Below are 27,013 nucleotides of genomic sequence, written 5' to 3'. Positions count from 1 at the left end.
ACCATTTTGAAACTGCTCCCTGGTGTTTTGGTTGTATGCACTGTGACTTGCACTAGCCCAGGCTACAATATTTTTGTTATTAGAAGTAAATGACCATCAACTTTAATACCTACCATGGCAGAAACCACATGACCCTATCCTGTATGTCCAGTCATGCCACAATATTCTCTTCTTAGTACAAGCCAAGACAGCTTCCTAGCAAACGCACAGCAAAGTGTAACAGTTGACAATTTGTTGCTATGACTAGTTTGCTCAAAAGGAGAATTATTAGAAAGATAATTTGCTTTGGAACCTAAAATTTAAAAAAAATTTTAAGTGAACTGTAACTATAAACTAGTTTCCCACTTTGCATTTTAGTCTCACGAATACTAAAGTATGAAATCACCTGACAGTCAAACTTCAGAACCTCCTGTTAAGAAGCATTTTTTAATTGTCAACTTGGTTTTCATAAGAATGACACATCCCAGATAACAATTGTAGTAATATTCTCAAATAAGGACATTGATCACTTTGGACTGTATTTAGGAAATATATTTCTTTCATCTTTCTTAACATCTTCTCTTCATCACTTTGTCCAATTCATCCTTGCCCGTAACAGCTCACACTTATGGAAAAATAAAGAAGTATTTCCAGGTAATGCAGAAATCAGATACTATCCCTGTCATTTCTTTTACAGAATATTGAAACTCCTGCCTTTAAGTCTTCCATAGCACTACTTAAACGAGACCTCTCTTAAAGCACATAGAGTAGATGGAGTGGTGGTGGTTTGTGGAAGCAAGGAATCAGCATTCTCTGACTCTTTTCATCTAAATGCCTCCAAAATCACACTTTGTGACAACTGGTAATTCTCATTCAAAGGAAGGTATATTAATAAACATATTAAAAAAAAACTTTTCATAATTAGTCTGTTTCAGTTATGGCTTTATTTTTCGATTTCTGATACAATGAAAACATTCATGTAGCACACAGAGACACACAACACAGCACAAATAAAACTGTTAATACAGGGCTGCAACTCCTATCCAAGACTGAATAAGAGTTCTGGTTCTTTAACTTTCTGAAATTCTAGGCATTTATCCTTTTCACTACTGCACATATGACTGCTCAGAAGTGCATTCTCATGGTAGCTGAACACTAAAAACCTTTTGTTTAGAGAAAATGACTGAAGAGATTAACATTCCAAAATAAATTTTATTCCCTCTACTGCAGGAAGCATCACCAGATGTATCTTAGTCCTTTGTTACAGCAGAATTTTAACCTGAAAATATAATGCTTATGAGGACAAATTATCAATGCAATTAGTATGTAAAATTAGATTACCCTTTGATTAGTCTACAAATTATCTAATTTTTCTCTCTAATATCTTAAAGTAAGACTTTTCTGCAGTTTATATATCACAAGCCACAACAAAACAGAATTAGGTATATTTTTAATTTTACAGTGCCATAAGCAAGCTGCTGAGTATTGACTTTGGAGTCCTAAAAAGCTAACCTGGTAGCAAGCAGTTTTTCAATACAGAAGTTGAAATCTTGGTCTCATCAGTCTGAGTTTTGACTATAACCGAGTGAAGCTTTCACCACAGGGTAGATTAAAAAAAAAAAAAAAATTCAGTACCTGACAAAAGGAACCACTCTCTTCCCAAACCTTTTCATTCTGTGAGATGCATGGTACCTGCTTACTTGCACAGAAAATAAAAGAATTAAAGCCACACCTTAGGATCTAGGATCTTAGGGTAATGCAAACTGTTTAGTTATGTCATAAAACACAGAGTTTATAAACTTGGTCAGTGCTACAGGCTACAACCCTAACACAATGATGATGAGGTACTACAGTAGTAGGCCAATGCTTTGGTATAATATGCCATCACAAGTTAGGCATCAAAAGTTCAACTCCAGAAGAAACACAGGGAAGCGAACTGCAATACAGCACAGCCAGCAGCAAACAGCTGTATAATAGAGATACAAAACTTGTGGAAACAGGATTTGTCCTGCTACTGTAACAGGGATGAAAAACAGAGTATACATTTTACTAAGATTTCACCTGCATGAAACTGCAAGAGACAAAACAAACCTCAGGAAATTCATACAGCTTAGGTAAACCAAACAGTAGGACAGAGAGAGGTGGAATGAAAAAGGAAGATAACATTCTTTAAATATTCAGGAAAAAAAAACATTTCTAAATAGGAAAGAAGTTAACTCCTACATAAGAAGAACATAACACCTAACAGAGTCCAATATAGAAAATCCATGCCCTTTTAACACAATACTACACTGTGATTTCAGAAGGAATGAAGAGTCTACAAGAAACAAAAGTCTGCTATGATTATAAACGACGAACACTGGATTTTGGATGTGTACAACTCTTAATTAATAAGGATAGTTAAATAGAGAGGTAGCAGGAATGCTAAAGATCCTCACCTCAAAGTCAGGGTTGCTAATACGTTTCTTTGGGAAGAGCTATTAAGTGATGTTCAGGGACAATTCATACAGAATCACTTCAGGACCAGCAAGTGACTCCAGGATATTCTCCAACAGACTTGCCAGTTTTGATACTTGTAATGAAGACAGATTTGTACCTGCTGGTTCAAATGGCAACTGCAAATAACAGAAATTTGGCAGGCTGCTGATATGCACATTTGATGGCAAATAATATATTGCGGCATAGTATCTGGAAGCAGTTGCTCTGTAGTCTCTGTTGACTCACAGAACAGTAGCAGAATTAACGAAGTTTTGGGCTGCCCAAAGGTACTTACGAGCCCGCTAACTATATTTAATTGCATCAGATGAAAGCGTTGTGTGTCACTCTGAAGATCAAAACCTAGAATTTAAGATCTTCAAACAAATAGGCTGGTGGGTTGTTTTAATCAGACACTGAAAAATGTAATAAACCATTTCATAAAACTAGATCAAAGATATTGGATCAGTTGTTACCATACTATTTTTGGGACTGACTATTGATGATAGCCAATCAAGTACACAGCCATCATAAAGTGATTTACTCAATTTAACTGTGTAAGTTTTTGAGAGTTTGATTTAAGAGCCAAAAAAGGATGCAATGTATTTCTGTGTTAATCAGACACTTCTGGATAAGACTTCCTGTTAAAAAAGGACTGCAATTTTGAAAAAAATAATAAATCTTATAAAATCAGGTCAGAGAATAAACGGATGAAGTGTTAAAACAGGGAATAATCAAAACATTGCAAAGCCAACAGCGAAAGCAAATAGTAATAGTAAAAAACAGGAAGAGTTACCTATTTTTTAATATGTCTACATGCACATAGCTGTGTTTGATCTTTTTTCTGTGTGGTAGTGAGCTGTGGTTAGTGAGATTTGGCATCCACCTTCACCACACCAAACAAAGAAGAGTGGCAAGTCCCAAAGACAGCATCTTGTGAGTAAAGAGTTTTCTCCAATGTCTCTGACTCAGAAGACAGAGGGTTACCTTGGGCAGCTGCCACATTCCAATGGATGATGGACTGCATCCCTCAACTTTATAGGGAAGAAGTGGGAGGTGGTCATACATTCGCCACTGAAGATCACAAACATAGCTGAGCAAGAAAATGAGTTCAGTCATCTCATGAAAGTCTAGAAGGTGCACTGTATTTGCACAGGAAGTGGTTATATCTCCTGTAAGCACGTGTTAACTATGGAGTATCTATCTGTCTACCAGATGGATCACTTAAAGCTTATGCTCTATTGGTAAGACAGCAGTTCTGAGTTAGAGAGAGAGTATGTCCTGTTATGGTTGTTGAATATGATGAAAACTATTAATAATCTCCTGAGATGACAATTCATCTTACACCCCTCCTTTTTGCAGTGGAACATCACACTGGGAATTCAAATTTAAAATATTGAAATTTAAAATTATTCTTTAGGTATGACAAGGATGACTTTCCTACTAAATCCATCTATTAGCTAAGCTGGTAATGGCAGAAGCTTTTACAACAAGCTTGAGAAAATCCACAAAATGGGTAAAAGCTCACTGGGCATCTTCTCTATCTTTGAGGGAAGTATATAGCATGCAGTTAGGAAGTGGCAGGCTGACAGACTCTAGATCTAAGAAGGAATGACTTGACAACATAGGGGTACCAAACTGGGATCAAGTAGTCTGAGAGAGTAGAAGAGCTGGTGAACTCCTTTCTTTTCTTTCCTTCAGAGAGACAAGTTGGCACTGTTACTCAGTAAAAAACTAAAAGCAGTGAAGACATATGTTACAACAAATTATAGAGTCTCCAAAACCATCTTTAAGCTGTCTGTTTACAATAATTTCTGAATTTTTATCTCTGCAACATAATATTTCATGTACAGTATAAAACCAAAACAACCCCATTATCAGGCATGCAATTCTGTCATTTCAATTTTATATTTCAGTGGCTGAAGACTGTGTACCTCTGAGCCACATTTAGGACATGTAAAATACATATCGAATAAATAGTTACTTTTAATACAGTAGTAACAAAAAACATGTGAACAGCCTATGGTATGAGGCATGGTAGGCCATTCCCCACATAGTGAACATTCCTTGCAGTGAGCTGCTAATGTGTTTTCACTATTAGCAAGACCTGCAATAGGCAAACACCAAGAAGAAATTTTAAGTTTTAGTTTCTGTACATTAATAAGTGGTAGCAGATAGATCAGAAATTCAGCAAAGCCATGCCATAAGAGCTCTCTGTTCATGTATTCAAATCCTACCTGACGAACACTTTGCGGCTTGCAAAAAACTGACCTAATTCCTAGAATGCGTTCTGTAAGCGTTGCAAATGTTCCTTTCTGAAGGAAGATCAGAAAATTTAGAAGTTCACAAAGTTTAAGAAGTCCAGCTCCAAAGTTAATATAACGCTTAATTTTGCAGAAAGATTGCAGCTGACGATTGCTAAATAAATCATAACATCTTTCTTCCAACCATCTTCCACCAACAGTGAAAATAAGATACCATAACTTCTGGTGTTTGCTCAGAGGCTGGTATTTCTCTGACTGAGATAAGTTATTCTTGTACTGAATATTCAAAATAGCCTGTCCCACAGTTGCATTCTTGGAATAGACAGTGAATCTCCATAATATAAGCCATAAAAATGCTTTTACTTCTGGTTCAAAATGAGCCAACACCCCTGGTTTAAATCCATGAAAACAACTGGTAAACTGGGACCACACTAGTTGTTCCAGGGCTTTGTTTAGTTCAAGAGCATCAAGTTGACTTATCCTGAGCACAGGATTCACACTCTTTTCATTTCCAATGCTGGAGGCCATTTCTTCACGAAAAAACTTTCTAGGAATAAACACAAATAGACTTTAGTATAATGGAGCATTTCCTATTTTTATTCTTATTAAAGACAACAAAGTTGTAATATACCAGCAGTAAACAAGAAATAACAAAAAAAGCTTCTTCAGAATGCTATATTAATAAGCTGTTAATATGCTACAAGTCCTTTCAGGAAGCTTTACATTAACAGTATAAAATTTCATCTCAAAAGAAGTTATATTGGACCATTTCTCACAAACAGTAACATTTGTATTTGGTTATAGAGAAGTGTTTAACACCTTCCAGATACTTAGAAAACTCCACAGATTCAACATTTCATTGTATAAATTAAAAAAAAAAAATGCTGGGCATAACTGTAATATTCAATTGCACCTTAAAATAGAAGATCAGAAACAAGAACTGTAAAACTATCTGGTGTTTTATGGAGAAATAAGGAAAATGAACATACTAACTAAAATCTAGAAGAGAACAATGGGGTGGATCGAAAATATTGCCATATGAATACTTCAGTAGCTGTAGCTGAAAGTAAAATTTTAGAAATACTAACAAATTTAAGGATTACATACAGAAAGATATGGATGAAAATTAAGGTGAGAATGATAAAACTTGCTAAATAAAGGCAGTGATGTGTTTAGTTTAGAGAAGAATCATTATATGACATTAAAGAAATATTCAGCATTCAGACATAAATTGTCATACACATCACTGAAGCCTGCATATATTTTCTAGAGTCTTTTGACAGGTGCGGGATTATGCTACTTGTTGTACAACAAATTTCCTGGCAAGATGATTAATGTATACTAGCAACTTCAACAAGTGTATACTCTCCTTGTTCAAGCATTAGAGAGAAAAATAAAAATATTTGTTAAAATTGCTTGGTTTAAATGTTATTGTATCTGGAATTCTGTGACTAAGAAAATAAATGCAATAAACTGCAAAAGCAAAATATGGATAATGCCTCAGTAATGCAAAATTGTGGGGTAACTGATTTTTGGTTCCTTTTGCCACATAAAAACCCAAAGTGACTTAGGAGAAGTGGTATATTTCAGGTAGTATGCAACATATTTTGCTTTCTAAACCAGATTCTTTGCATAACAGACAAGCAAGGGTCAACAACCTTCTAGAGAAAGTACAGAAGAAGGTACTTCAAATCCTTATTTATAAGAGGAAAGCCTGCTATAACGCAAGCCTGCTTTGAATAAAAGATGCCGTATAGGATTCTATATAGGAATGGTTGCTAATGATGCTAAGAATACTAAAAAAAATCCTCCAATCCAATAACCGTTTGCTGAAACAGAGTGCACCGAAAGTTTTAAAACCCAGTGTGTGTATATATATATATTATTTGTAGCATTCATACTGTTTTCTATACCCACAATTGGTTATGTCTGTAAGGAAAGTATCATGCCAAGTTAACAGGAAATATGATTTTGTTCTTAATGCATGCCGTACAACAGTAGTTTCCAATTAACTAAGGCTGGCTACATGGATAGGGCATACAATAGCTCCACTTGGTTTCTTTAAACTCCTCCTTCCTCATTAGCAAGCAAAATATGGCTGAAGGTAGTATAAGGCCACCTCCTCTGGGCAAACAGCTATGGCGTTCATTGCATCAACCCACACTGGCGTGCCAAGCCAGTATACAAGGGTATACAAAGGCAGTATACCCAAGCCCGTCTCTCTCACACTTCTTTTTCGTAGTAAGCACCAAGGCACAGGAAGCATGGTTGGAAAGCATTATCCAGTATCATCCCAATAACTTACCTCCTCCACTTTGTGATCAAAGGATCAATTCAACCCCTACTGGATCTTGCTGATCTCTCACTTCAAGAACTCCAGCTCCGATGACTATTCACCCTCCTACCACTTCTCATCCCACTACCATTTTAGGAACCACAGCCTCTGATAACTGTCTGCTCTGGAACCTGGCACTCTGGTTTAGTGCTATTCACTCATAACCCCTAAAAGTGTAGTGTCTTCTTCACTTCTGGTAACACCTCAGTCCCTTCTATTCATTTCAGTTACCCTCCTCCTACTAGTGTTCTATACAATTCCCAATACACAAAATCCCCTTTCAAAATCCTGAAGTTATTCAAAAGGGACATCTTATCAAACAGCTTCACTGACCCATCTACTAAGACTATTTTCCAACATCAGTTCAACCATCGTTTCCAGCTGTCTTCCATTATCCCAGGTGCTATGAGAAATTGCTGTTGTAGATTTCTCATAAATAAGGTAGGCTAAATCTGTGCCTACCTTTTTTGCCCAGTATAGCCAGATTATCTAAAGAAACCTCAGCAAGTGAGGAATAGGTCATCAGGAACCTTCTGAAGTTCAAGGAAAATGTGTCAAATACACAGGATTATGATGGATCATGAAATACAGAAGAAAACACATGGATCGCTATAGCATCGGCTGGGAGCCGACTGCCTGCATAGCTGCTTTGCAAAAATAAGACTTGGGATTCTGGTAAGCAGCAAGCTCAACACAAGTCACCAGTGCATCCTTGTGGCAATAATGCCTACTGGAGTGCATTAGCATGCGCATAGCTAGCAGACTGAAGGATGTGCTTATTCCCATCTACTTGGTGAGTCTACACCTGGGATACTACGTCCAGGTTTGCCTCTTTTTATCAATAGTACAAAAGAAATGTCAACAAACTGAAAAGAGTCCAGCCACTAATATCATCAGGGAGCCCCAACACCTTATATATGAAGAGAGTCTGAAAGAACTCAGATTGTTTAACTTGAAGATAAGGCAGCTAAGAAGTGATCTAATAGTAATCTTCCACTACCTAAAGGTTACAGAAAAGACTCAGTCAAACCTCTCTGTGAGATGCAGTGAAAGAGAGGCAACTGGTTGTAAGCTGCTACATGAGAAATTCCAATGGGACATATGGAAACTGGAACAGTTTGTGTAGAGGAGATTCTTAAAACTTGACCAAACGATGCCCTAAGCTACTCGTTCTAGCATTGAATTTGTCCCCAGTTTTCATAGGAGGATGGACTAGATGTCGCAAAGATCTTCCCCGGACCTTCCCAAAAATTTGTGCGTGCCTTGTTGTAGAATCGAATTGATTCGTGATAATACATATTTTTTTCATGTCCATGATCCTTTATAGAACTTTATTTGAAGGAAATAACTTCAGTGAACGTGTCAGTGTGGGTTGGAACTTTGTATACAGAAAATGGGAACCATTTTTGAATCAACAAATCCAACCACTGTTTGTTAACTTTCGAAATTTTGCAAAATCCAACAAGTCTCCTTTTTTAAAAAATTAGAAACAACACCATATATGCTGTTTAACTGTGACATATTTAACGTCTCTTCCTGAATTACCAACTAGCAGATTGATTCAACCTTGAAGTCGCTTTTAGACAACTATACGGAAAAGGAAGAATATCAGACAAAAATGTAAGCAACTAATAATAAAGATGTACTCCTTTAAAATGCTTTAAATCATACTTATAATATTCCTATGTAAGCAAAGCTTTCTTTTTGATGAACAATTAGGTAAGTATTCTCAATTTAAGCAATAAAACTGGGCATTGGTCTGAAGTCCTTTGTTGCTAAGATCACTGAAAGTCTGCCATAGGCCATGGTTGTTAACTAGACCCTGCGAGTTACTTGAATATTATATCCATATAGCTTTGATTTTAATGTGTAAGCGCATTTCGGTGTGCATACTGTTACGTACAGGCTGAAGTGTTCTGCTATACACTATGCTTACTTCCAAACTGATTTAAGGTTTTACTGCACTTATAGGGTAGATATTTACTTCCCATAGACGGGGCAAGTTTGAAATCTGTATTTTCCTACGAAAAATGTCTGCAAATGTCCTAATGATCTGGATAACAGCAACTGTTTCTTTGAGAGAAGAGGCCTAAATTCTAATCTCTATTTTGCTATGGTAAGGAATTGTCATTATATGCTTTACCTCTGGTGTCCATTTTTTCAAGTGATAATAAATAAAGGATAAATAAATGATAATAAATAATGTTTTCCCTTTTAAAATTACTTCCTTTATATAAAATCCTGTCAGAAATTTGTTAGATTTTTCATTTTGTACTGTTTTCACAAATAGTCATCCTAGAGTAAGAATAAATGAGAAATATTCTGGTTTAAAACTAGATTATAAACACAGTCTGTAAGTGTCAAGACATTTAACTTGTACTTTTTTAATGTTATTTTTGAATTTCATATTCTGCTGAGCTACACTGACTACGAAGAGAATGTTGTTTTTCCCCCATGTTTCTGCATTAAATTCTATTTGTCATGTTCTTACTGTTTTAACTCTCTTATTTGGTCTATTTTAAATTATTTAAAACTTAAGAACTCAGAATTGTAGACCCAGTAATGAAAGAGACAAGTATCAATGCTCAGTTAAGGATGCCATCAGGCTTAGCTTATATGATCAGAATTGAACAGTCAAAAATTACGTGAAGATACATAATAAGCTCTATGTGTGATTAACTTGTTACATAAATACACTTCAAGACAAAACAGTAAAGACTACTACTTGAAAGGTTCTCCCTTGATTTTACACCATCACAGATATTGCATAGAAAAAAATAAAAAATTGCCTGCCAGAAAAAAAACCCACAGAACGTTTCTTTCTTAAATAATCTATAGTTTGTCTGTTTTTTTTTTTTAAACTAAATAAATGAACAATCCCATTTGTACAGTACATTGTGCAACAAAAAAAGGTAATTATTGTATATCACCAGGGAAAGAGGAATTTCTTCTGGTATACGTTAGTGCTGTTATCGAGCATTGTACAAATTATGAATGGATATATTTTATTTGGAAACATGTTATTGACAGAAATCTATCAATAGTAGTGTGAGTATTGTCAACAGACTGTCAATATTAATGTAATTATGATTAAGGGGATAACATGGATTTTAGCTATAATACCAAGTAACATCTCCTGCATTGCTGCTATCAATATAAGCATTATTATTGACCTGTTCTGGGACTATCAGTATGAGATGTATTACCATCAGGTGTATCTGTCAATGCATTCAGCCCACAAAAATTCTACATTTAAATTTACAGGTCTGTAAACTTTGCCTGCAGAAATATACAAATCTAAGAAACCTCTAGGGTGCTATTTTTTCCACAGGGCTATTCCACTGGGGATGAGTAATCAAGGGGTTTCTACTGTCTCAGTGTTACTGCAATTGCATTCCCTGCTTTTCTAGCATAATCATTAGAAGATAGACAGACATAGATTATATGCAGAAGCTTCAAAATATTTTAAAGTATGATTTGTCAAAACACTTTTTAGGAAGCCAAATAAAAATATATTTTATTAAGTAAAAAATGAACTTTGTTCCTTACTGCGCTAACTTAAAATTGCATTTAGGATGCAAGAAGTAGCACCTCCATTCACTTCACTGAGTTAATAATTTAATTATTTTATATAATCTCTTCTGTGCAGCCAAAACATGTAGTCTGAGCACTGTACTCATGCAGAGACGGAATGGACTACAAGATACCACCTAACCCTAACTCAACATGAACGCGGGCTCAAGAATACCTCGACAGATGTTTAACTACCAAGAAAGCTAATTCCACACTTTCTCTAAGTAGTCTGTTCCAGTGTTTTTTCTCATATTCAATCTAAAGCATCCTTATCACAAATAAAGATGGTTTTCATTCCACAGGAGAAAACAATAACAACGATGGAGAAGAACTTCCAGTTTGTCTGCATCTTCTCAAGAGGAAAAAGCAGTGAGGGGATCAACTATATATAGATTTGCCAGACTAGACAATGTCCTCTTTCCTACAACATGCCCAGTATGATCCTCCAGAAAAAAAAACCCTTTACTTTGTTCCAGCAGCATAGTTAGTATTTACCTTGAGATCTTGTCCTGGTTTCAGCTGGGATAGAGTTAAATTTCTTCCTAGTGCTGTATTTTGGATTTAGGATGAGAAGAATGTTGATAACACATTGATGTTTTCAGTTGTTAACTTGTTTTAGTTGTTGCTAAATACCCTGTCAAGGACAGCTTCCATGCTACCCAGCAGAGGCTGGGAGGGAGCATAGCCAGGACAGCTAGCCCAGCTGGCCAACAGGGTATTCCATACCGTGTGACGTCATGCTCAGTATATGAATGGTAGGCGTGATCCAGGAAGTAGCGATCGCTACTTGGTTATCGGTCAGCGTGGGTGGTGAGCAATTGCATTGCGCATCACTCATTTCGTATATTCTATCATTATTATTATTATTTTCCCTTTTCTGTTCTATTAAACTGTCTTTATATCAACCCACGAGTTTTTCTCACTCTTACCCTTCCAATTCTCTCCCTATCCCACTGGAGGGCGAGGGGGAGTGAGTGAGCAGCTGCGTGGTAGTTGGCTGCCTGCCAGGTTAACCCACGACAGTCTGCTATATCTTCAGATCTTTTTCTGTCATTTTTCTGTCTGAATAATTATTTCCTGTTTTGTATTCATGTATGTGAGTTTTTCCTCTTAAATGCAGTGCTTCATACTTGCCTGCTTTGCTTTTCATCTTGTTGATTTCAGAGGTTCTCTCCAAATTCATCAAGAATGTTTTGGATTCAGATCTTACGTTCAAAACAAAAACCCCCAAAAAACCCAAAACTTTCAACGCCTCTTCAGCTTAGTATCATCAGTAACTTTTATAAGTGTGTGTTCTCTTCGATCATCCAACTCATTAATGCCTTTTCATCTTGACAGGGTACTATAGATAATTACTCTGTAAAGGCAATTTTTCAACTTGATGCTGATAATATCAGCATCTAATGGAGATAGTATCGATATCACATTTCCCTAGTTTGCTTATGTAGGGAAAAAGACTTTATTAAAATCAAACTGTATTGTACCTAAAGTTTTCCTCTAACTTACTAAACTTGTCATCCTTTCTAAGAGGAGAAACAGACTGAGGTTTCTTATGAACAAGTCATGTCAAACCATACTGGCTGTTTTGCAATCTCTTTTCTGCGTATTTTTAGACACAAATTAATTGCTAAACTCTTTACTCCTGAATCTTTATTTGGAATCGAAACTGAGAGCTTCAATAATTCTCTTAACAAAAGACTAAAGAGACACAAAACCACACAGACACAAACCCATTTTGCTGGCTATTTTCACCCTCTGTGACATTAAATAAATAAATAAATATATGTAAAAATCAGTGGTACCTAATTCCTCAGTTATTCCAGCATGAGTTTTATTAGAATTTGCCACTTGAGCACATCTATATTAAGATTCCTTAGGCTATTCTTTCTGTGTTTTGGTTCCACTCTTATTTCCCATCTAAGATTAATTTTATGAAGTAGCAGGTCACAATACATATCTTTTATAAAGTATGAAGTAAAGAATCAGTCTTTGAGAACCTGTTACTTGTTCTCCTTTCTTATTTAATAACAGATCTAGGTAATGGACCTATCCATTTGTGCCTCCTCTTACTTAGATTTTTGGACCCTTTCATTGATTCTTTTCTTGTGCTTTGTAAATTGAAACTTATTTTATTCTTTAGAGTCACTGATTTTATTCTTACATTCCAATGCTATTCCTTTACATTCATCCCTAATCATGTTGCATTATTTTTGCCTGGACAGCTCTTCTGATTTCTAGGCCAGTGAAGAATTCCTGATACATAAAGTCTCTTTAACATTCATTATAATTATTTTAGTTTATTATTATAAACTATCTCAACGCAAAAAAACAATAGGATATGCACAAAAGAGAACAGATTTTTTAGCCTTTTCAACAGACTAGATTCTGCCAACCCCCAGCATTCATATCTATGGCCCAGGCAGGGGGAAGTAGTTTGTGGACGTGCTAAGAAACATACCCTCTCTGGAGAAAATATCACTAACACACAGTTCCTCTTTATTCCAGGAGCTAAAATGCATTCTGTACTGTGCATTCACTGTTGCTATACTGCATGTATGTGAGGGAGAGAAAGCAAGCCATACCTTTGGTCTACTATCCCTCCTTTCATGTTCACAAAGTTAGGATATCAATAGAAAGCAATGAAAACTCTCTTTCCACCCACCACAAGAATGCTGGGGGGGGGGTTAGTTGTTTTTTGTTTGTGTTTTTGCAAAAATGTATTCCACTTAACTGTTCTTTTCCGTTACTCTCAATAGCAGAGGATATTTTAGATGTCAATTTGAAATCATTAAACTTGAAAGATGAGAAATCAAATAATATGTATCCAGTTAATTTTAAAATCTTCCTTTACAGCAACTCTTATAATAAAACACAGAACCTGGACCCCAGCTGCTCAAAACCTCATGTTTTATCATTAATTCTCATCTCTTTCTTGCTCATCAAGTGTAGAGAGAAATATCCTCAGATCAAAGTCTAATTGAGAGCCCCAACTGTGTTGTCTCTTAATCACTGTAAAATTAACTTATCACTATACCATTACCTCAAATAACTTTACAAAAGATTGATTTTGTATTACTGTCTGGATTTCTATATACGTTGTAAAGTATTTTGTAAAGAACATAAAACTGATTCCTAAACCATTTGGAATAACTACTAACACTAATTGAAAAAAAAAAAAAAACAGTAATACACTGCAATCACAGAAAATATTATTTATTTCTAATATTCCCGGCAGGCAGGATTATTTTTCAAAATAGACAAAGTAAAGGAAAACACTGAATGACTGACTGTGTAAGAAGTCAATCCCATAGATCAAATTCAGATTTTCACTAAGGAGGTTGAGTGAGCAACTAGTAATAAATCCCAGAATCCTGAATGCTACAGTTACATTTAATGTCAGAAGACCAAGTAGAAGACAAAGCTACATTCAAATCACAGGTTGCTTTTCCCACTTTAACTCAGTAAACTTTGATTTCATAAAATGGGATACAAGAGATTAGCCAGTGCTGAATGCCTGGAGACAGCAAGAAAATATAACGATAGCTCATTGATTTATCTTCCATAAACTACCTGCCAGAGTCAAAATATTAGGGCTTCAAGTTACAAAATCAACACCAGCTCAGAAGAGCCAGGATTGATACAACAGTAATGAAGAGCAGTAGGAAAGTGCTACACTGTTAGAAGCTGTACCTCAGTCATTTTTGTCAGTATTTGATGGAAACTGAAAATCCTGTGTCAATGTAATACATTCTCTCAACGAATGCTAGCAACCAAGACTATTGTTGGCCGTCATTAAAGATACTTGGAATGCTAAGAGCTCCCTGACTTTAGAAAAAATTGTGATCAATCAGCACTCTTAAAAGACAGATTATTAGATGCAAACAACTAGATCTGATAGACTAATTACTGCATAACTAATATTTAAGATACTACCTTTTAAAATTTGTGATGTTAAATTTAAGGCTACAAAAGCTCAAAGTACATTTGTATTCCCCATAGCATAAAGGCCATAGATAGAATCATCCTACCAACTTTTTGGATATGGCCCTAATTTTCATTTATTAGAATAAATAGCAAGATAAGCATGTAACAAGTCATACGTTCAATCACTATTCTTCTTTATCCCATATCCCATTCCTTTTCTTCCATCTTATTTCCTCTTCTTCGTCATCCCTCTCCTTAGTATGTCAAATTGCAAAGTCATCTCTAAAGGGATATGTCAATTCCACTTGTAAATTCCCACTCTCTGCTGTACTAAATGAAATCTAGCTGTTGTTCCTTTTAATTAAACCAGTGATGAAAGAACCCAAAAGCTCAACAAAACTAAAGCCGCATCGTAACTTGAGGCTTTCCAAAAACGCGGTTCAAAAAAATCCCTTGAACACTTAAGATGAAGAGCCAAAATATATGCCCAATGCAATATTGACTCTCTTTCTTTGGAACTATGTAATGGGAATTATCTGGAGACATGCCTTCCATTTACTGTTGCTAAATCAAAATGGTGGAGGGTTTGGTTGGAGTAGTTTGACAGAGTTGAGATTGTGATGGTTAACTAGGAAGGAACAGCCCCTTGCAAGGAAGTGGCAACATCTCTGACTAAACCAGTATCAGAAGTATAAGCGCACAGGAAAGATGAAGATCCCTTGTGATACAAATGTAGGTCTCAACTGTTACGGTTTATATCAGCAGATGTCAGGGAGACACTTGCGTTTGAAGAGATTTTAGTTATGTTGAGGACATGAGGTTCTGGTATAAGGATGGATAACTGAAAGTTATATTGCATTGCATGTGTAAAAGTGAAAAGGATGTAAAGCTTAGTAGATGTGCCATCCGTTGTGTTAAGCAGGTGAAAGATCGCACTGTGGCAGAGGTATGCTGTTCCTTTTCAGAATGGTTCAAAGACAGAACATGAATGCATGGTTGTGAGCACACTGTGGGCAGTTATAGCCATAACTCTTCATTTGCTGGTTACTCTTACTTACCTAAAAAGTTGGCCTTATGCCTCATGACATATGTAATATCTGCTTTTCACCATTGTAAGGGCACGGTATCTCGCATAGCCTTATTTGTCAAGGACAATGTCAATCCTAATTTTATGCATCTTTTCTGTGCCCCTTCTTACCTTTCTTCCATTCGAAACTACCTAAAAAGAAGAGAAGTCACCTAGCTTAGATTCCCATTTCACAGCTCTGTGCTTCTGTTCTGCTCCTACCTGTCTGATCCATACGAATGGATCACCAGGTAAGTACAGAGATGCCAGGATGAAGATTGAGAAGATACATAGAAGGGATTCAGAAGCAATGCCTGTTCTATATACTCAGATATAGTTTACCACAGATGACAGAACCTTGGAATTTTGCATTAAACACCTTAGCCTCATCATTTGTGAAACAGAGTCATTGCCCAGATTTTATTCCAACTTTCTTCGCTTTACATACATATGCATACCAACTGCACAGTCATGAATATTCAGCGATATGCAAGTGTAACAATGCTGATTCAAGTACTGCACTGCAGGAACATAACGTCCTTTAACCTTATATTAGAAATACTTATTAGATGAGAAAGGTAAAATCTGTCCTAAATGCATAGCTAACTCATAATTAACCTCTGTCCACATCTGTACCAAAAGGAGGATTGTATGTAAAAACAACGTTGTTACAGGCTGTATACATTTATGGTATGTTAAAGCCAAGAAGGTCCTGCATCAACAAAAAGACAAGCCTGTTCACTGTCAGTTTTAAGTTTTGGCCTTGTATTATATGGTAAAAGTTATGAATAATTGCAACTAATTATAATCAAGAACTCTCAGCTGGTGGAAGGATAAAACCCAGTACTTTACGTGACTTATATGTCTCATTTTTTAGGCTTGTGATCTATAGAAACATAAGCTGATGTAATTTCTGACAGTTACAGTCACTCCCTCCTATCTTCCTTCAACTATGTATTGCCACCTTTTCTTACAGACTAGAGCCAATACTCATTTGACCCTCTACTGAACTGCTTTTGTATGTTAAACTAGCAGAAAACAAACCTGTTTAAAATTTTTTTTCTGCAGATTTAGTACACAAACAGGTCAGCACAGCATCATGTAAGACATATGCATTACCAGTAAGAAGAGCATCAGGGCCAGGAAAAACAGGTAGTCATGAAACTGTCTGCCTTTGCATCTCAGCATCATACTCTTACATCCGCCACCAGTCAACAGCAAGATAGAAAACCAAGCCTTTCACTTGACTAGAAGAACTGTTCTTATGGTCTTCAAATCCGACATGCTGAACCTGCAAGGATAACTTAACACTGCAAATATGAATAATGAAACTTCTTCCTGTCTTTCAAAAATGAAAAGAATAAAAGAAGATTGATTTTTACAAGTCTGCTGTAGGACTCATGCAGATTTGCAGGTGAGAGGCTACTCTGTTTAAATGAGTAACACTATGCGATTCCTCCCCACTCTTCCCTTTTTGATATGATTGTACTTTTAAATGTTTGGCATACACAGTGACTAATAGGGATGCTGGGAAAATTAGATGTGCTCAGTGTCCCCAAATCTTGACAGTTTTTTTACTTGGTAATTACAGTAACTTTAAGCACACGAAGGAAGACTGATATGCTTTCACCTCACTCTCTTCAATCCTATAACTTCATTAGCATTTTAGAATCCACTAGCACAGTTGCACACACACATTACAAGTAACAGTTTAGAAGAGGGGTAATAATTTCCTTACTAGGCAGTGACAGCTTCTACAATCCCTCTGCAATTCCAACATGAATTCCCCTTCATGATTTAGTTATACCCCACAATGTCATGGCCCTATATTAATTTCCTTTCCAGGAAAAGTTCCTTTCTCCTTGCCAGCCCCATCTTGTGATATCTCGTCAGCACCTCTGTTTATAGAATTAACAATATTATTTTTGAATAATATTATTTTTTAATATATTTTTCAAGTTTCTTAGAATTTAAATTTGGATTATTTCTTTTTTTTTCAAACCCCACTGCCAATATTAGCAAAAATGGAGACAGTGGAGATAAGCAGTGGCAGAGACAGCATTTTTAGAGAGGTTGTTCCCAGGCAGCTACTGATACAAATACAATGAATATTAGGAGTGACTCAACTCACTTCTAAAGGCCAAAAACCTCCACTGGCCCTCTCTTGCAGAGAAAGGAGAAAGTGCCTAGACCCAGTTAGAGTCAACCTTGAATCAAGAGTTGCACTGCTGCCATAATTACTCTCTTCCCATATAATGTATTTGTTCTCTTTTTCCTCCATCTCAAAGTTTTTTATTTCTCTTTTTACCCTTTCTTCCTCTGAAAAATCTGCATTTAGTTTCCTTTTCAAAACAGTCGGAAATAATCTGGCTTCCAAATTTCTTCCATTCCACCTCCAAACAACAAAAAAAACCCCCTACCACCATCTCCGAGAGAGGCACGTTACAAAGAGATAGCATCTTTTCTGTTCTCCTTCTCCTGAAGATTTCTGTAAAGTTTAGATGTGAATTAACAATGCTTGTAGATGTAGGTCAGATGCATGGCTGCAGAAACCATTTAGGTCATCTGAGATGCTGCAGGACAGAGAGCCTGCTACCTTCTCTGTCCATGTACAGCACAATCTGACTCATGAGCCAGCAGCTTTTTAGCAGAACACATTATTTTTTTTTTTTAATTTGCTGCTTTTAACTTTAGTACTCAAAGAGTACAGGGAGCGTTGTGGAGTAGCTGGTGTTGAGAGCATACTAGTTAGCTAAAATTAGAGTTGTAGCATCACACCCTTTCTCTTCCCCCTTCACTGATGAAAAAGTATATATTCTATGAGGTCTCAAAAGGAAAAAAAGACAACCCAAACCACCCCCCCAAAAAAAACCCGCAACAAAATCCCCCAAAACAGCATAAGCAGCCTGCTTGAAAACACCATACTGAAGTAACCTTCTGCTGCAGTCCAAGAGATGTAACAAGTTGTAGGGGCTGTCATCGTTAACTGCAGCAGCAATACAGTGAGTTTGAGTTTATTCCCACTTTTAGTCATACACAACTTACCATCATTTAGGTTGGAAATTTAAATTCGCTCTCTACACGCTCTAAAAAATTGTGAGTTCAGATGTTGTTCCTGGAAAGTCAGCATTTGGAAACCAGACCTTGCTAGGGAGAAATTTACATTAGGGTATTCTAGTGAAAGACTGATTTTAATTGACAAAACTATCATCTTCTAACTGCACACATTCCATACAAGTGCAAATACATCCTTTTCATATTTTGTATCTTATGAGTTGTTCAGCTTAGTATATACTAAACATATGTATAAAGTTAATATATTTGTAGAGTTAAGTGTACTTATGATGTGAAGGACCAACAGACGCTTTACAATATTTATAGCATGGAGTTGTGATTTAAAGAAAAACATGCCTCTCTTGAAGCTTGCTGGCAAAGGGGTCTTTTTCTGAAGTCATTCTAAAGTAGTATGGAGCAGTTTCCCCTCTCTGAATTTCCTAAAGTATGTGTGCGAAAGTCCATTGGTGGGTTGCCAAATACTGCTTGTGTATTTATTGCAAGCTAAGGGGAATGGAAGAAGAAAAAAGAAAAAAAAAAAAAAAGAGAAAACTTCAGATTTGACTCCCTTTTTATTTTTTGTAAATGTGATAACAGAGGCAAGTAGAAAGGGATCAGTTACAATAAACTGATTGTTGTTTATTGTAAGTTTATGAAGTCCAATCACTGCCTGCTCAAGCAGGGCCATCTGGAGCCAGTTGCCCAGGACCATGTCCAGACAGCTTTTGAGTATCTCCAAGGAGGGAGACTCCAGAGCCTCTCTGGGCAACCTGTGCCAGTACCTGGTCGCCCTCACAGTGAAAAACCGTTTCCTCATGTTTAGGCAGAGCTTCCTGTGTTTTAGTGTGTGCCCACTGCCTCTGGTCCTGTCACTGGGCACCACTGAAAAGAGCCTGGCTCCATCCTCTTTGCACGCTCTTTACAGGTATTTATATACATTAATAAAATCCCTCCCTGAGCCTTCGCTTCTCCAGGCTGAACAGACTCAGCTCTCTCAGCCTTTCCTCACAAGAGTCATGCTCCACTGCCTTAACCATCTTTCTGGCCCTTTGTTGGACTTCCCGCTATGTCCAGGCCTCCCCTATACTGGGGAGCCCAGAACTGGACACAGTACTCCAGACGCGGCCTCACCACTGCTGACGAGAGTGAGAGAATCCTCAACCACCTCCCTTAACCTGCTGGCAACACTCCCCCTAAAGCAGCCCAGGACACCACTAGCCTTCTTTGCCACAAGGGCACATTGCTGGCTCATTTTGAACTTGATGTCTACCAGGACCCCCAGTGCCTTTTCTGCAAAGTTGCTTTCCAGGTGATTGCCACCCAGCAGATATCAGGGTATGGGACTGATCCTCCCCAGGTGCAGAACTTTGCACTTTCTCTTCTTGAACTTCATGAGGTTTCTGTCAGCCCATTTCTCCAGCCTGTCAAGGTCCCTCTGGATGGTAGCATGACCCTCTGGTGTATCAAACACTCATCCCAGTTTTGTGTCATCAGCAAACTTGCTGAAGGTACACTCTGCCCCATCATCCAGATCATTAACGAAGATGTTAAATGGGATCAGACTCAGTATTGACCCCTGGGGTACACAGCTAGTTACTGGCCTCCAACTAGACTTTGCACCACTGATCACCAGTCCCTGGTCCCAACTGTTCAGCAAGTTTTATACTGACCTCACTGTCTGCTCACCCAGCCCGTACTTCATCAGCTTCTCTATGAGGATGTCACAGGAGACAGTGTTGAAAGCTTTACTGAAACAACATCTACTGCCCTCCCCTTGTCTACCAAGCCAGTCATTTCATCGTAGAAAGTTATCAGGTTACTTTCCCTTGGTAAATCCACGCTGACTATCCCGATCACTTTCTTGTCTTTAACGTGCCTGGAAATGGTTTCCAGGATTAGCTGCTCCATCACCTTCCATCCTTCTCAGGGATCAAGGTGAGGCTGATCAGCCTGTAGTTCCCTGGGTACTCCTTCTTGCCCTTTTGAAGATAAGAGTGACATTGGCTTTCCTCCAGTCTTCAGGCCCTCCCAGTCTCCATGATCAATCAAATATTATCGAGATCATCCTCACAGTGATATCAGTCAGCTCCCTCAGCACTCATGACTGCATCCCATTAGTGCCCAAAGTCTTATATATGTCCAGTTTACTTAAGTATTCTCTGACTTAAAACTCTTCCACCAAGCGTTAATCTTCCCTGTTCCAGACTTCCCCCTGGGTACTACGATTCCTGAAGTTTTTTGCTGGTGGAGACGGAGGCAAATAAGGTCTTCAGTACCTCAGCCTTTTCCACGTCCTGTGTCACCAGAGCCCCTGTCCCATTCAGTGAGCCCACATTTTCCCTAGTCATCCCTCTGCCACTGACGTATTTACAGAAACGCTTCTTGTTGCCTTTGACACCCCTCATGAGATTCAACTCCAGGCAGGCTTTGACTTTCCTAATCATATCTCTGCATGCTCAGACACTGCCTCTATATTCCTCCCAGGTCACCTGTCCCTGCTTCTGCATACTTTCTTTTTATGTCTGAGTTTTGTGATGAGCTCCTTTTTCATCCATGCAGGGCTGCTGGCATTTTTGCCTGACTTCCTACTCGTTGGGATGGACTGCTCTTGAGCTCTGAGGAGGCGATCCTTGAATATCAACCAGCTTTCCTGCACCCCTCCAGGGCCTTATCCCATGGGACTCTTCCAAGCAGATCCCTGAAGAGGCCAGAGTCTGCTCTCCTGAAGTCCAGGGCTGTGATCTTGCTTTCTAATACTTAAACCATGCTCTCAGAGAAAGCAGGCACTAGTATCAGTAACCAACTGAATAAGAAATAGATTACATTAGTTTCTGCCAGGGATCATACAGCTTAAAGGAGACTAAGCTAAACTGGAACAAACATGCTGAACTTCTTTATTAGAAAAGTATTATCTAGAGAGTCTTCAAAAAAACTCTCTGCCCAAAAATCATTAAATATCTAAATAGAAATCAGATATTAAAAATAATGTAATATAATATATCTTATTCTTCAGTTAGACTGACGTTAATCCAGAACAAGCTTATTGGTAATATACGAAGAACATTTCTTATTAAATACAGCTCTATCTTTCAATTCAAAAACTTATTCATGTTTGTTTCTTCTTCTTCTTATCTTATTTTTCTTATTATTATTAGAGCACACCATGCTTACAAGCTAATGAAATGAAGTTGTATTTACGCCTAAAACTTATCAGTTAGTGTTAGCTGGACATAATTTTTTTTTTTTTTTTAGATCTTCTTGATTCTTGTTCTCACTGAATAAACATAGAAATTGCAAGTGCAACAGTGCTGTAGGATTTTTTAATTTTCTTTTTTTTTCTTTTTTTTTTTTTTTTTAAAAAGAGTAGGCCATTATAACCAATATAGAAATAAAGCACATAGGTATTATAACCTCAAATTGTTGACTGATTTGTCTACTGTTTAATTTACTACTAGTTCTTCTTCAGACATCTGTTCATCTCCTCCATCCTTTTTTTCCCTCTAATCTCTCTGAACCTCATAGCTTTGAAATGACTTTGATATGTTTAAAAAAATAGCAAAAGGAAAGACCTTCCCACTCTCTCCCATTTTGAATACGTAATTAAATGGTTTTTTTCTGAAACACCATGCGTTTCATTACTATAACCAGATATATGTCAATACTGGATTCAGACATCACTCCCTACCCCTTGATTATTTACATCTTGAAGAGTCATTCATTTTATGATATATTTTTTTGGTATTGATATTATATAGCCATAAACTGATTTCCTTCCTTCCTTCCCAAATACTCTCTGGGTAGCAGTCTTTAGCAATTTTCAGAACTGTCACTTTAAAAGACTATAAAAGATTAAACACAGGAGACAATCAAATGCCCTTCTTGACTTGCACCACAGCATTTTATGTTAAAGCACAAATGGAGGTCCTCGTATTAGTAACAGTGTCAAAAACTACCAGAGTATAGAAATTACCTTTCCCATTCTATCCTTGAAGTGTCTGACGAATATACTATCAATACCTGTTTGCAAGTTTTAATTGAGTTTTATTTAGTCCATCACAAGAACATTTGCTTCCTACATGTCCTGAATCACAGTAAGTATCAAAACGTTTCTGTGAGTCACTTCCTTCTCTAATAAAAGAAGTGATACCTACAGTATTGGGGTGGGGGAATAATAAAAGAATCTGACAGGAGACAAACATACAGAGCTCTCAAACAAACAAACAAAATTTCCTCCCAAATCTAAACACCCTCCTTGCACAAAACAGACCTCCTTGCAGAAAACAGACATTCCATATACCTAGCTTAATCCTTAATAATCCACCAATATGAACTGGGGGTACCATTCCAGCTACCTGACAGCCTTTTAATCAGTAGATAGATTTATAATGCATCGGAAGGCCCATTACCTGAGAAATTAAACTTTTTAAAAATAAATGTAGAGGATGATATTTTATATGCTTGTACTGCTGTACAGAGTTCTAGCTATGAGAGACTTAAGCATGAGTTGATTCAAATACATGTAAGTTCACCACTATTACTTTACAGTTTTCAACATTTCTAACATTAGTAAAAGATACTTTGCCACTCATTCAAAGAGATGTCTAATTTCAATTATTTACTCAATTATATCAACATTAAAAGTTTCACTAAAGCTTTAATGGGAAGTGATTTTCTTCATTTGGTAAAAAGGATGACCTCAACAAATAAAAAAACACAAGTTTGAACCAAGGCAGGCCTAGAAGTTAAAAGGACTTACAAATTGAGGCAAAACTCTAAGCAAGGAGTTATTTCAGCTGCCTTGTCCCCAGATTAATGCAATTTCAGTATGCTCTGTACTCAATATATGTACTCAATTCTTACTTCAAAAATGTAAATATATATACACATAACATTGCTTTTTTAAAAAAATATAAAATATATATAAAAATTTATATAAAATTACTTATAAAAATACCCACAACTCCACCTCTTTTACCCTCTCACAGTACAACCCAGATTGGTAGGCAAGAAAGAGGATGTAAATATAAGCTCCTTGCAAAACCTCCATAGACAATAGCTTTAAACGTATTCCACTTTCCAATTCACTGACTCTATCAATTAGTTAACAATATAGAGAACATGGTAATTAAAGTGTAAATGCATAAGTTATTAAAATATTAAGATTTTTAAAAATAAAAAATAATAATGCTGCTTTCTGAAGAATATGTTTGCACAGGCAGACACAAACTTCTGCCAATTTTTAGCAATAAAAGTAGTATCTAATTTACCCCAAAGAAGACAGATTATTTCAAAACATTACTGCAGTGTATAGTATAGCAAAATGTTGGTAGGATTTTCTTTACAGAAACCTGGAATTAGTTTGAACTACTTTGATGAAATCTCTCATGCACAGCATTGTCTTTTCTCCACATACATCACCACAGATACAAGTGGTGAGCTATTCTCTCCAAATAAAGGGTTCATGGAAAATAGAACTTTTTAATTTCAGAGAAGTATTCTTACTAGCATCTAGTGCTAGAGCACTAGCAACCACAGTAGGTGTTCCAATACTGACATGATCATCTATTTCCATAATAAATTCAAGAAAAAGAATTAAAATATAAGTGTTCCTCCAATACTCTTGACATTCTGTGCCCTATTCCGTTTCTACCAAAAAAAAAAAGCAAAAAAAAAAAAAGCCTTTTTAAAGAGTTCGTTTATACATCTTATAGATGTGAAGTTTTCCCTCTAACTCCAGATCAGGTAACAGAAATGGATGACTTCATGCAGTGTGAACAAACTTAAACAAAAGAATTCAGAGGTGTGAATTGTTACTTCACTTAATAGTTTATTTGCCACTCTAATTCATGTTCCAGCAATTACAATTTTAGCTGTTTTCCTACTAATCACTTCATTAGATAAACTAGTGATGATAGACATCCAGGAAGTGAAAAACAAACTGCTACTGAGTAGAAACTGAAGCATAAAGAAGAAAAAAGTTTGTAGAAGAAACCACTGATAAAATAGATCATAATAAAGAATAAAAATAGTATTAGTCTTAAAGTGAACACTTTATCAGCAACTTGTTGCTGAACTGTGTATTAATAATGGCTCCAAAGAAGTTAGACAAAAATTCACTAACTTCCAGTAAAATCAAATGGCTAAATATTTTGGAATCCGATTTTACTACAAACTGGCCATACTTCCTCTTTGACCTTGATGAAAACTTCCTTCCCATGACAGGTGAAAGATGGTAAAAGAAATATACTTAGGGATTGAAAGTAATATACACTGCTGTGTTTTTCGGTATGGACTATATCATAAGCGGAATTCATCCCTCTGCCAAAACACATTGGCCATTCAGACTAAATCTACATTAATTTTGTGGCAAACTAATGGTTTGTTACTTACACTCACAGGCTGCACAAAATGGATTATCAGAAAGTGGAAAGGAGCCACTGTCACCTTTAGCAGACAGTATCTGTAGGAAACCTTGTCACCTAGAGCAGACAGGAAGGACCTTTGGAGGTCTATACATGGTTCACTCTCTCAACGGACATCAGAATAACAATTCAGATTAAAATATCTCCCTACCAGAATATTATGCCCTTTCCTTCCTACAGAGCACGTTACCAGGCTCCGTCCTTTCTTACCTTCCACCCCGGGCCTAGTTTTTTGCGTACTGAGGCACGCAACAGGAGGCAGAACATCAGTGGGACCCACGGAAGGGAGCTGCCCGCAGAGAGCGTGAGGAGGAACACAGGTCTCTATAAACAGGGCCTGGAGGAGCGTCCGGGGCTGACCCAGCGGCTGCCCCGCCGCGCCCCAGCCAGCCGCCCCGCGCCTGCCGGCCCGCGGGAGCTGCTGGCCGGGCTCCGCCGAGGACCGCAGCTGCGGCAGCGGCCCCCGCACGGCAGGCAGCGCCGCCCGCCGCAGCCCCGCTCGCCAGGGAGGCCGGCGGCACCCCCACCTCGTCCCGCCCCGCGCCCCGACTGACCTGCGCCTCCACCGGGGCTCTGCAGGGGTACGGGCGCGACGGGCCCTGCCTCGAGCTTCCTAGTGAAGGCCGGAGCCTCCTCGGGCCGCCCCGGGGACTCTCCCCCCCACCAGCCGGCTGCTGCCCCCGGCCCACGGGCACCGGCTCTCCAGCAGGCCCCGACGGGTCATAGAGCCAGCTCCCGTTGCCTAGAGCGGCTGCGGCACGGACAATAGATACCGCAGGTAACCGCCCAGAGTGGCTTTGCAGGAAGTACTCCGGGAGATCGAGATGACGCACTGGAATGGTATCCGCGCTAGGGTGAACGGTGGGCCGGTTTGACTGACAGGCCACAGAGCAAATCAGTGTCTGGGGATGAGGAGCCAATGGGAGAGGCAGGAGGAGGGGCGGCTGCGGGGCCAAGTGCGGGGGAGCGGGCTGAGGCGGGGTGGGGGCTGCTGGTCAGCGGGTCGCTCGTGGGCTCTGGGGGCGGTCAAGCGTCCCGGCGGACGCCGAGATGTGGTTTCGCCGTCTTCAGCTCGGCAAGCGCCGGCAGCGGCCTCTGCTCACCCTGGCCGCCGTGTGGCGGTGGATGGGCTCCCGGCTCGGGGTGGGGTGGTCACCGAGGGTGGTGCGGGGGCGGCGAGGCTGAGCAAATTGGAGTCGAGGGCAACCTGGGGTGCAGCGGCGGCCCGTGGGGGGGCGAGGGGCTTGTGTAGCATTTACTGACGGGATTCACAGGGCTGTAAGAGGAGAAGCTGAGCAGACTAGGGAGGAAATGTGGCAACAGCCTGTAAGTGCTGCAGGCAGGTGTTTCTCCAGCAGCTTTACACCAGCGCTGCTTGTTGTGTGGTTGATCGGTTGGTTACTGGCCTTAGTGACAGCCGAGTCCTCCCTCACGGGTCCTAGAGTGTTTTAGGTGACTCAGAAAGTGTTATCTGAACGTATTACACGCTTAGTTGAGGAAAACTGCATTAGAAAGTTGGCTATTATGGTTCCAGAAAGCAAATTAAAGGGAACTCTCTAAAATGTGGCTGTGTGAACAGGTTGAGAGGAATCTACATTGTTTATTACACAAAAATTAAAAGATACTCAAATGCTGATTTATTTATTTCCAAACAGTAACTATATTTAGTTTTGGCGTATTCATGAATACAGATTGACAAGTGACGTTAAGGGTCCCATACCTTGCTGAGGTTATCTGTGCTAAGGAGGCTGTGGGGGGATTCCGTGGGAACATGTTGATGGATTCTATACCATTTTTTTCTAACTCGCAGCCAAGAAATTAGGTAGAACTCTGGACTACTTGTGGTGTCACAAAACAAGACACAGCCCTTTATGAATATTATGATCTTGAAAGAACAGGTTTTTTGAATATTTACATGTCA

The 27,013-nt window shown here is 38.2% G+C and overlaps 1 protein-coding gene across 2 annotated transcripts; it reads right to left on the bottom strand.

Annotated features, from left to right (window-relative positions):
- Window positions 1-904: 904 nt before the first annotated feature.
- On the bottom strand, window positions 905-25,937 carry PEX2 (peroxisomal biogenesis factor 2). Of its 2 annotated transcripts, none has more exons than XM_075141613.1 (2): window positions 25,647-25,937; window positions 905-5,265 (listed from the first exon to the last, which is right to left on the bottom strand). In XM_075141613.1, exon 2 carries the CDS (start codon window positions 5,244-5,246, stop codon window positions 4,332-4,334), a length of 915 nt encoding a protein of 304 aa, XP_074997714.1. In that variant the 5' UTR covers window positions 5,247-5,265; window positions 25,647-25,937; the 3' UTR covers window positions 905-4,331. The 2 variants fall into 2 exon arrangements, with proteins under 2 accessions (XP_074997714.1, XP_074997715.1); XM_075141614.1 differs by lacking the exon at window positions 25,647-25,937 and adding an exon at window positions 16,736-25,201.
- Between the last annotated feature and the right edge of the window lie 1,076 nt (window positions 25,938-27,013).

This window comes from Calonectris borealis, chromosome 2 (assembly GCF_964195595.1).
Source record: "Calonectris borealis chromosome 2, bCalBor7.hap1.2, whole genome shotgun sequence".
NCBI lineage: Eukaryota > Metazoa > Chordata > Aves > Procellariiformes > Procellariidae > Calonectris > Calonectris borealis.
Note: the sequence above shows the minus strand (reverse complement) of the source record. Positions and strands in the feature narration are given on the sequence as shown.

What these genes read in the sequence shown, in the direction of transcription:
- PEX2 (XM_075141613.1), bottom strand. Translation starts at nt 5,246, where the DNA reads ATGGCCTCCAGCATTGGAAATGAAAAGAGTGTGAATCCTGTGCTCAGG.